This window comes from Aedes albopictus, chromosome 2 (assembly GCF_035046485.1).
Source record: "Aedes albopictus strain Foshan chromosome 2, AalbF5, whole genome shotgun sequence".
Lineage (NCBI taxonomy): Eukaryota > Metazoa > Arthropoda > Insecta > Diptera > Culicidae > Aedes > Aedes albopictus.
This window is the reverse complement of record NC_085137.1, coordinates 16,213,919-16,224,751: the sequence shown is the minus strand read 5'-3', so window position 1 is coordinate 16,224,751 and position 10,833 is coordinate 16,213,919. Positions and strand designations below refer to the sequence as shown.

The window sequence follows — 10,833 nt, the reverse complement described above, 5'->3', positions numbered from 1 at the left end:
GGAATTCTCGGATGAATTCTGGATGAACTTCTCTTGGACGAGCTACTGGGCAACTGTCGAGAAATTTTTCCGGGAAACTTCTGGAACAATTCTTAGGGAAATCTTGCAATAATTCCCGAGGAAATATTGAAAGAGCTCCCAGCGAAATCCTAGAGGAATTCTCATAGAAATTCTTATGCATTTGAGATAATGCAGCCTGGTTATCATTGTAGTAGTCTGCGGAAGAAAAAAAATGTGCTTTGTAATGAAACTGATCGGCTCTGAGAAATTCATAAACATATCCTGGAGATCATCACAGAAATACTAGAAGGATTCCTAGGGAACTCCTCAAAATATTCCTGGGAAATCCATAAGGAAATTCTGGAGAAAATTTCCATACCTGCTGGAGGGAATCAAGTGAAACTGCTGGAGTAGTTCCTAAATAATTGCCGAAGGAATTCCCGGTGAAATTCTGGAGAAAATGCTTATTACTCCTGAAGGGAATCCCGTGGAACTGGTGGAGGAGTTCCTGATTAACGGCTGAAACAGTTGTCAGCTATCGCTCAATCCGACCGGTTGTCTTTTTTGCTAGCGAGCAAACTCTCGTTGTGGAATTCTATTGTGACTTGTGTCAACAATGGCAGCCACACGAAAAAATACAGTAGTGATCGATTTTACTGTGCTTCCCACTCGACCGAGTGCAGGGAGCATAGGCAAATTTCTAAGCGATGAGCTCAAGATTGACATGGCCGCAGTCAAGAGTCTCCAGCTACACACGCTAAGGAACTGTGCGCTCGTCGAGATGCGCTCCATAGAAGCAGCAGAGCGTATAGCTGCATCGCATCACCTCAAACATACCATAGAAGCGGGAGAGAAGAAATTTCATATCCCGGTGTATGTGGAGGACACCGCAATTAACATCCGTATTCACGATCTTCCGCCGGGTATACCCAACACAGAAATAGCCGAACATATGGAGCAATACGGTAAAGTTAAATCGGTAGCGCGGGAATTGTGGAGGAAGTTCTTTCCGGGAATACCAAACGGCGTTCGTGTAGTGCGGATCGAACTGAAGAAACATGTGCCATCATTCATCCGAATCCAAAATCAGCTCACATCTGTGACCTACCGTTCACAAGTACCTACATGCCGCCAGTGTGAAAAGAAAGCGCACCCTAATCAAAAATGTTCGGAAGCAGCAGCCGAACAAAAGCAAGCAAGAGCAGCGGGACCTTCAAACGATGGTCAACCTGTGCAACCAAAACCCTCGGCTGACAACCAAGATGTTGCTAACGATCGCAATGATGAGCAGAATCAACGCGTGCAGGAAAATGAGCAAACAGGGAGTAGTATGTGCGAAGCCCCACCGAGGATGAGATACGACTGCAACGAGAAAGTATTTCGGGGGAATGAACAAACGCTGAAACAGCAGACAACGAGAGCAAAAAGATCGTATGACGATCATTGTTCGAATAACAACAATGCTAATGACATGGATGTGGAATGCAATGCGAGTGTGGATGACGATTCTGACTCCGGTCCGGTTCCAGCCCGAAACGATATTGATGCGTGGATCATTAAATTTAGAAAACAGTCAAATCGAACAGATAGATTCTTAAAATCATTGAAGAATGTGAAATAGGTGTTAAAAATTGAAATGTATTTAGTTTTGTTTGTTTTTTTTTTTTTGTGGCACGAATGCACTCCGGTGTAAAGTGCAGTAAATAAAAAAAAAAAAAAAAAAACGGCTGAAATAATTCCCGATATTACGGAGTATCACGGAAATCTCCTTTGGATGAGAAATTTCGATAGATAGATAGATAGATAGATAGATAGATAGATAGATAGATAGATAGATAGATAGATAGATAGATAGATAGATAGATAGATAGATAGATAGATAGATAGATAGATAGATAGATAGATAGATAGATAGATAGATAGATAGATAGATAGATAGATAGATAGATAGATAGATAGATAGATAGATAGATAGATAGATAGATAGATAGATAGATAGATAGATAGATAGATAGATAGATAGATAGATAGATAGATAGATAGATAGATAGATAGATAGATAGATAGATAGATAGATAGATAGATAGATAGATAGATAGATAGATAGATAGATAGATAGATAGATAGATAGATAGATAGATAGATAGATAGATAGATAGATAGATAGATAGATAGATAGATAGATAGATAGATAGATAGATAGATAGATAGATAGATAGATAGATAGATAGATAGATAGATAGATAGATAGATAGATAGATAGATAGATAGATAGATAGATAGATAGATAGATAGATAGATAGATAGATAGATTGATAGAATCCAATCCAAATCCAATCCAAATCCAATCCAAATCCAATCCAAATCCAATCTAAATCCAGTCCAAATCCAGTCCGAATCCAATCCAAATCCAATCCAAATCCAATCCAAATCCAATCCAAATCCAATCCAAATCCAATCCAAATCCAATCCAAATCCAATCCAAATCCAATCCAAATCCAATAAAAATCCAATCCAAATCCAATCCAAATCCAATCCAAACCCAATCCAAATCCAATCCAAATCCAATCCAAATCCAATACGAATCCAATTCAAATCCAATCCAAATCCAATCCGAATCCAATCCGAATCCAATCCAAATATAATCCAAATCCAATGGTGTGGATGTGTCGTCCCCTTTTGTTGCATCCAATTTGTTTGATATTTTGAATTTTTCACAGAACAGAGAACAGACATCCAAGCTAGAACAATTTTTAACTCAAAAGCTGTGTAATAATCAGGTAAGAATTCTTTATTGTAGCGTTGACAACACTAGTGCTATCATACTGCAAGTTGTCACAATCTGTGGTGAGTATACACATCAAGATGAATGCCATATTCACCACTGACAACAACATTGGAACCTTCATTGGAACATTGTGTTAGCAGTGCCTCCACGGTGCTGCCACTTGTGTTGCTATTTCAAAGACTGTTCAATTCCTAACACGGTTTTGAAACTGGACTTAAGTACAGTCTGTTTATAACACAGTCCCGCAAAGAGTGAAACCAAATCTACCTATCGAACTGTCAAATTGGCTACCTATCGAGCACGCCAGCAAAATTATGAAAACAAAGTCTGGCGAAGAAGAAGAACAACAATCAAAAGAAGTCGTCTTTGCATGTCTCTATATCAGTCTCTAGACTCAAGATGTCTGTTCTCTGTGTTTTTAACGTATTTGTCTTGAGTACCACTAAACGAGCCGTGAAACATTTCATTCAGCTTCATCCTGAGACGGTGTGGCGTAATGGTTGGGCGGTGTAAAAGCCAAACCCACTCTATGTTGACGTTTTCAAACAAAACGATTTTCCTTGTCGGCGGCTTCTGTTCTGTTTCGGCGTGTCTCCACGTTTTTCTTGTGAAATTTCCTGTTTTTACGTTATATTTTGTGCATTTTGTCGTGATTGTGAAAGTTTTTGATCGTGTGTGGTCAAATTTGTTGTGGTTTCTTGGTGTTTTCCGTGAAAATCTCCGTTGTGCAAAATGTGCGATTTAGGATACGCTGTGGAGGAGCTGATGCGGCTCCAGCGCTCCCGCCGTTATCACTTCAACTCAGGTGCTTCTCCTCTTCTGTTTGTCCCTAGATTTTCGCATCAAATAGGTACTTCCTAACTTCGTCCTTCCGACACTAACTGACGTATTTCAATATTTTCTGTTTAATTTTCAGGTAAGTGACCCAATCTGGACGAACCTAAATCGAATCGAATGCGGTAAGTCCAGAACACCTAAATCCAGGGAATTCACGGAGGTTGGCCTCGGCCAGCAGCAATTAGAACGATAGCCCTCACGCGCGCGTCGGAAACAGATGCTTATCCTTGGTTATTTATCTTATTAGGGGATTACACTCTTGACGGCCGACTGGCCGGCGGATGGTTGCTCGCTAAAGGAGCTTCCCCGGACGTCTTTTTCGGATGAGAGGCGTGTCCCGCTGATAAGACCCGTCAGTTCACATAAATTTAGATGTTTTCCTTTTTATGCATCTGTTTGCTTGCTTTGCCTATTTGGGAAACCGTAGGGACGGTTAGCGGAAACGGCCGCTGGAACAAACCCCAAATGTTCCCTAATGAGATTAGCTGGGACTTGCGTCCGTTTCTTTCGTTTTCTTCGGATGTGTTTTTGGGTGACCTTTGACTGTTGGTCCGGATGAAGGCGGTCCTGAAGGATTGGCCTGGACAGTTTTATTCGATTGCGAACGAATTTGTTGTTGTATGGTGATTGTGGAGTTTGTCCAGGGCTGGTAGCGTAAATCGATTTAAAACGCTATTTCAAGACGTTCCAGTTTAGAATACGGTGCCTATAAAACAGCGTTGAAGTAGTTTTTTCTTGCTTACTAGTTTTACCAACTGTACATATTTTCCAACCTCTAGAAATAAAGACGTAAATATTCGTTAAGCCTAGATTAGCTTCATTGTCCGATAGGACTGAGTTTTGATACATTGACCCGCCCATCTCCGGAACCAGGTCGGTGCCGCCGCGTAGGTCGATAATCGCAAAATGCCACCGCAAGCGACGTTCGATGACACATTTATCACGCTTTTGACATGCCTCCCTTGGTGGTGTCGTTATATCACCGAGAGGGATAAAGTTCGCAAAAAAAAACTGAACTGGAATATTTCTAAACAAGTAGAGAAAAAAGCTCCACTGCTTCCAGTATGGAAAATAGAGATACCGCCACCAGCGCCTGGTCGGTTGTGGTTCCGCTGTGCAAATACTTTGGCCCTGCTGCGCCTGTGGTAGATCGGCTAAAGGGAACCTGTTCGTGCGCACAATGGCATAAAATTGAAAATATGTATCGTTCCGCTTCCGTTGGCTCCCATTTCTTGCTCGGCCGGATGGATGATGGTAACGCGGCGACTACTGCGGAACAACCATGCACCCATCCTCGGGAGGAGAGATGGATTCGGTCAGGGCAGGAGGATAAGGTAGTTGCGGGAAATCCTATCAAAATGTGACATATTTTCCGAAGCAAATTCCTGTTTTTTTCCTCTGCCTTCATTGTAGCTATTGTGGAATATGATGTTTTCATAGATGGTGTCGGTCGTCAACAACACTCAATCATAAACGACGACAACAACGTGAGTTTCTATTTTTCCTAATAAAAGCGATGCTTAGTTACTATGATTTGTTCGAAACAAGAATTCGAGGTTTGCAGCTGCAATATGTCTTTTGACTTCACAAAAACGTTATTGTCACATCATGTGACTCACATGTAAGAATTGTTCCAAAATGGAGTATTTCACGAGAATATTACGGAATTGAATTTCTTTCCAGAATTTCTTGCGTTGGCCCCACTGCCCCAGAGTCATAAACGGAATAAATATATTTCTCTATCTCTACCTGTAAAATAGTATAACCCAGAGTTAACTTGATCTTGCGCAACATAATGTATCATCCAACTGTGTTCAAACAAGTCCATCGTGTGGTTTTTCCGGGATTCCTCTTTCGTTTTCCGCAAAGTAATTTTCGTGGAATTTCTTCCAGGAGTTTACCCGATTCTCCACATGTGTTTCTATCAGAATATCTCTCAGATGTTGTCGCAGAATTTCTCCTAGAGTTTCTCTCGGGATTTATCTTGAAAACTTTTTGCGATTCCTTCCAATGTTTCGCTTGGGACCTTCCCAGGAGATTTTCCCGGGATTTGCACACGGATACGATCAATGCTTCCAGTGAGCTATTCGCTCTTTGAAGGAATCACGACACTAGACAACGAACTAGCATGCAACGCCCAGTAGCACAGCCGAAAACTTTTCCTGACAGCTGCGGCGAACCCGCGCTCCTCAGCAAGCTACGACTATATGCTTGGTGACACTAGCCTTACGACCACGAAGCCACATTTCTCCCAGAGTTATTGCAGAAATTATTCTTGAAACTTCTATTTGTTTCATGTCTCCTTGGACAACTTACGAAATTCCTCACAGGAAATTTCTATTTATCCGGGAGAAAAAGACGAAATTTTACGAGATCGATTGAAGAAGAAATCTTCTCGGAAGAAGTCCTGGGTAAGACATCACAGAAACAAGTTCTGGGAGTAGTTTCGGGGAAAAAAATAGGGAAATTCAAGAGGTAGCAGCTCTGAAAACCGTTAAGAAGAAATCAGCAAGAAGAACTTCTGTAAGAATCCCGGTAGGCATCCAGCGAGAAACTCAGAAAGCATCATAGAGAAAGTTCCGTGTGATATTCTCAAAAGGGTTTCGGAACCAATTCTGAATAGATTTGCAATTTAATTTCTAAACCAATCTTTAAAGGAATTTCTATTCATTGAAAGAGTTCTGGAGAAGTATTATTCGGAATAGCCCAAATCTGTTGAATTATTCAAATTTATCGTAATGATAATAAACCTAAAGGTTTTTTCATGATTTTGTAGAATATGTGTAGGTCACTTCTTTTTAAAAGAAATTATCGGTCGAAAAGTCAAAGCTATTTCTTGCAATTTAACTAAAAGAATTCTGAGAAAATCTAAATATTCCTTGACCGATTTTTGTTTTATTCTTGAAGGAGCATTGTTTCTAAAAAATGTATAAACTTTATAAAATTTGGGCTTGTTTTTTATTTATATTATAAATTAAGCCCAAATTATTTGAAATAATTTAAATATTTTTTTTTTTATCTATTTCATTTATTTGGGGCTCAATCGCGTGTAACGCTTTACGGAGCCGAGGATCTTTCTTTGTACTTAATAATATACAATTTTACAGAGTAATAGCTTTATAATGATATCTGTTAGTAATGGGTGGAAGCCAGGGTACTCGTGGCAGCTCGAGGTTAGAAGGTCACATTTTGAGGGATGGACAGGGTAAGGATTGGGCCAAAGGTTTCACTGCAGCTCATCCGGGGGTGAATCGCATCTTGCTAGCGTATTCGGTGCCTTGTGGTGTTGGTACCAACTTGTTGTGGGACTTGGTCTTCCGGATGGCCATGAGCAGCTTGGTAACACAAAGAGGACAAAACAGAGAAAAAAAAACTGGAGAAGAGAACACAAGCGAATTAAACTTTTATATCAGCAGAGCGAAGAAAGTCGAAAATACATCCCATGTACGTGACATCGCGGGTCCCCAACACATCTCTCACAAGAACAAAGGGTTGTCTACCTCGGGCCTCAAGGGTATCCAATAGTAGCGCTCTGGAGGCGTCATTATCCGGGCATTGCCAAACTACGTGGTCGATGTCATCATAACCGGAACCGCACTTAGTACAAACATTGCTCAACGCGAGGTTAATCCTGTGTAAATGCGCATCTAGCGAGTAATGGTTGGACATAAGCCTTGACATTACGCGAATGAAATTTCGACTCACATCCAAACCATGCCACCACGCTCGCAAGGAAACATTAGGAATAATGGAATGTAACCACCGTCCCAGCTGGCCATCTCGCCAATCATTTTGCCAACTTTGAAGAGAACTCTGGCGAACAAAATGGAAAAATTCATCATGTGAAATTCTTCTATCATAGATCTCACCTTCCTGTGCGCCCACCTTTGCGAGAGAGTCCGCCTTCTCATTGCCATAAATTGAGCAATGTGAGGGGACCCATACAAAGGTAATCTTGTATGATCTTTCGACCAGTGCACCCATCTGCTCCCTTATTTTTGTAAGAAAGTAAGATGGATGTTTTACAGGTTTCATCGACCGGAGTGCCTCAATAGAACTAAGGCTATCCGAGAAGATGAAGAAATGGTCTACGGGCATGTTGGAAATCATCCCCAAAGCGAAGTTGATTGCTGCCAGCTCAGCAACATAAACCGAGCAAGGTTCCTGAAGTTTGCGGAAGGCGGTGGAATTTTCATTGAAGACACCGAAACCAGTGGATCCATTTATGCGAGACCCATCAGTGAAGAATCTCTTACAGGAATTGACATGTTGGTACTTTTCGTTAAAAATGCGGGGAATAGATATACATCGAAGTTGATCTGGAATTCCATGAGTAGCTTGTTTCATTGACAGATCGTATTTAACAGAGGAACTGTCATTGGTGAAGTGTACACGAGGTGGATTATGACCTGGGAGGCTTATGTCAGATGACATGTAGAAAAGATAGATTCTCATAAATTTTGACTGAGTATTCAGAGTAAGCATTTCTTCGAAGTTTTCAATAACAAGTGTGTTGCTCACTCCACACTTGATAAGTAACCTTAGCGAGAGCTCCCAGAAGCGGTTCTGGAGAGGTTTCACCCCTGCCAGGACCTCTAGGCTCGCATTATGCGTTGAATGCATGCAGCCGAGGGCAATACGCAGACAACGATATTGAATTCGTTCCAATTTTATTAGGTGGCAGTTTGCTGCTGAGTGGAAACAGAATGAGCCATACTCGAGAACAGAGAGAATAGTCGTTTTGTAAAGTTTTATGAGGTCTTCCGGGTGAGCACCCCACCATGTTCCGGTAATTGTGCGTAGAAAATTGATCCTTTGCTGACATTTTTGCACCAAATACTTAGTTTGGGTACCCCAAGTGCCTTTTGAATCAAACCAGACCCCAAGGTATTTCGAAGTCAAAGATTGGTCGATTTCTATTCCCAAAAGATTGAGTTTCAGTTGGGCTGGGTTCCGCTTTCTAGAAAACACGACCAATTGAGTTTTTTGCGGAGCAAACTCGATCCCTAAATCTCTTGCCCAGATTGACAGATTATTTAGAGAATTTTGCAATGGTCTTTGCAACATTTCTGCATGTGGGCCTTTTAGAGAAACCACCGCATCATCTGCAAGTTGTCTTAGCGTGCATTGGCCTTCCAAGCAACTATCAATATCTTTCACGTAGAAATTATAAAGCAAGGGACTTAAGCATGAGCCTTGGGGTAGACCCATGTAGCTAATTCTGGAAGTTGACAGTTGTCCGAGATTGAAGCTCATATGTTTTTCTGACAACAAATTATACAAGAAATTATTTAAAATTCCTGGAAGTCCACTATTGTGCAGTTTTTCTGACAATATTCCTATGGAAACTGAATCAAAGGCGCCCTTAATATCCAAGAAAACTGAAGCCAGTTGCTCCTTTTCCGCAAAGGCCAGTTGAATATCTGTTGAAAGCAACGCTAGACAATCGTTTGTTCCTTTACCCTTGCGAAACCCGAATTGTGTATTTGATAGCAAGTTATTCGATTCGACCCAATGATCGAGTCGTGATAGGATCATTTTTTCCAACAATTTCCTTAAACATGATAACATAGCAATTGGGCGGTATGAATTATGATCAGACGCTGGTTTACCAGGCTTTTGAATAGCTATTACTTTGACCTGTCTCCATTCATGCGGAACGATGTTGTTCTCCATGAATGAGTTGAACAGGTCCAGTAATCGTCTTTTCGCGATATCTGGGAGATTCTTTAGAAGATTGAACTTTATCATATCGCGTCCCGGAGCAGAATTGTTTGAAGAAAGAAGAGCTATAGAGAACTCCAGCATGGAGAATGGTCTGTCCAGAGAGCCGTCTCCTGAGGAAGTTTCCCAAGAGAGCGGTTCAGCTGGGACCGAGTCTGGGCAGACCTTTTTCGCGAAGTTGAATATCCAGCGATTGGAGTATTCGTCACTTTCATTAGAAGAAGAGCGGTTTCGCATGTTGCGAGCCACTCTCCAAAGCGTTGTCATCGAAGTTTCTCTTGAGAGACCCTCAATGAAATGTCGCCAATAACTACGCTTTTTCGCTTTTAGCAAGTTCTTCAGTTGTCTTTCGAGTTTAGCGTACTCTTGATAAAGATCCGAGGTGCCTTGCCTACGAAAAGCTTTGAAGGCATCAGATTTTTTAAGATACAATTGGGTGCAATCATCATCCCAGCCAAGTGTGGCTGGTCTTCTTTTGAAGGTTGCACTTGGAACACGTCGTTTTTGTGATTCTAATGCACTCCTGTAAATCAGTTCAGACAGGAATCGATACTCATCCAAAGGTGGGAGAGGATTGGATGATTCAACTCCAAAAGATACCGCTTCTGCATACTTTTGCCAATCGATGCTCCTAGTGAGGTCAAAAGGGACCTGAATTGGCTCGTATGACCTTTCGCAATTATGTTTTATGGTGGTTATAATGGGCAAGTGATCACTACCATGAGGATCTTCGATCACCTTCCACAAGCAATCGAATGATAGTGAACTTGATCCCAGAGAAAGGTCAAGCCGACTTTCTTTACCGTCGGATGCAATGCGTGTCACTTCACCTGTATTTAAAATGTTCAAATTGAAATCGTCGCACAAATCATAAAAAATAGCCGCTCTACGATCGTCATATGGTTCGCCCCACCCAGTACCATGTGAGTTCATATCACCCAGAATTAAAACTGGATGTGATAGTGCAGAAACTGCATTCCAAAGATGACGGCGGTTAATTGAAATACCTGGAGGAATGTAAACGGAAGCTACGCAAAGATCTTTACCCTTTACGTTTATTTGGCAAGCGACAATTTCTACTCCAGGATGAGTCGGAATTGGTATTCTGTAAAAGGAGTAAGTCTTTTTGATCCCCAAAAGAACTCCCCCATAATGGTCATCTCGATCCTGGCGTATAATGTTAAAATCATGGAAGTTGAGTTCATCTTCAGAAGAAAGCCATGTTTCACAAAGGGCAAATATATCACAATCTGAGTTGTGAATCAAAAATTTAAACAGGTCTAATTTAGGTTTTAAACTATGACAGTTCCACTGTAGCACAGTGATCATATCTTGCACCTCTTTTGATGAATTATCCATCGAAAGATATGATCGAAGCAAGGAGGGGCCATGATTGTGTCAAATTCCGAAAATATTCTTCTACTGTTGGGATAAGAATATCAAGAATGCCTCGAAGAGTGTCCGGAAGGCCAAGGGCATGATAT

General features: G+C 41.2%; 2 protein-coding genes across 11 annotated transcripts in view; both read left to right on the top strand.

The window, feature by feature from the left end:
• The window catches only part of LOC115262131 (CUGBP Elav-like family member 2), a 1,100,715-nt gene that overhangs the window by 702,432 nt on the left and 387,450 nt on the right, over nucleotides 1-10,833 (top strand). The window contains exon 1 of one of the 10 annotated variants that reach the window (XM_062849232.1): nucleotides 3,372-3,593. The exons of 8 other annotated variants lie outside the window; for them this stretch is intronic. In XM_062849232.1, the coding sequence (XP_062705216.1) occupies nucleotides 3,521-3,593 (73 nt within the window). In that variant the 5' untranslated portion in view covers nucleotides 3,372-3,520. Of the gene's footprint in view, nucleotides 1-3,371; nucleotides 3,639-10,833 lie in introns of those variants that run through there. One more of the 10 variants, XM_062849231.1, reaches the window with a different exon arrangement.
• LOC134287425 (uncharacterized) overlaps nucleotides 1-10,833 on the top strand; it is a 429,578-nt gene that overhangs the window by 228,688 nt on the left and 190,057 nt on the right. The gene's annotated exons all lie outside the window — the stretch shown is intronic.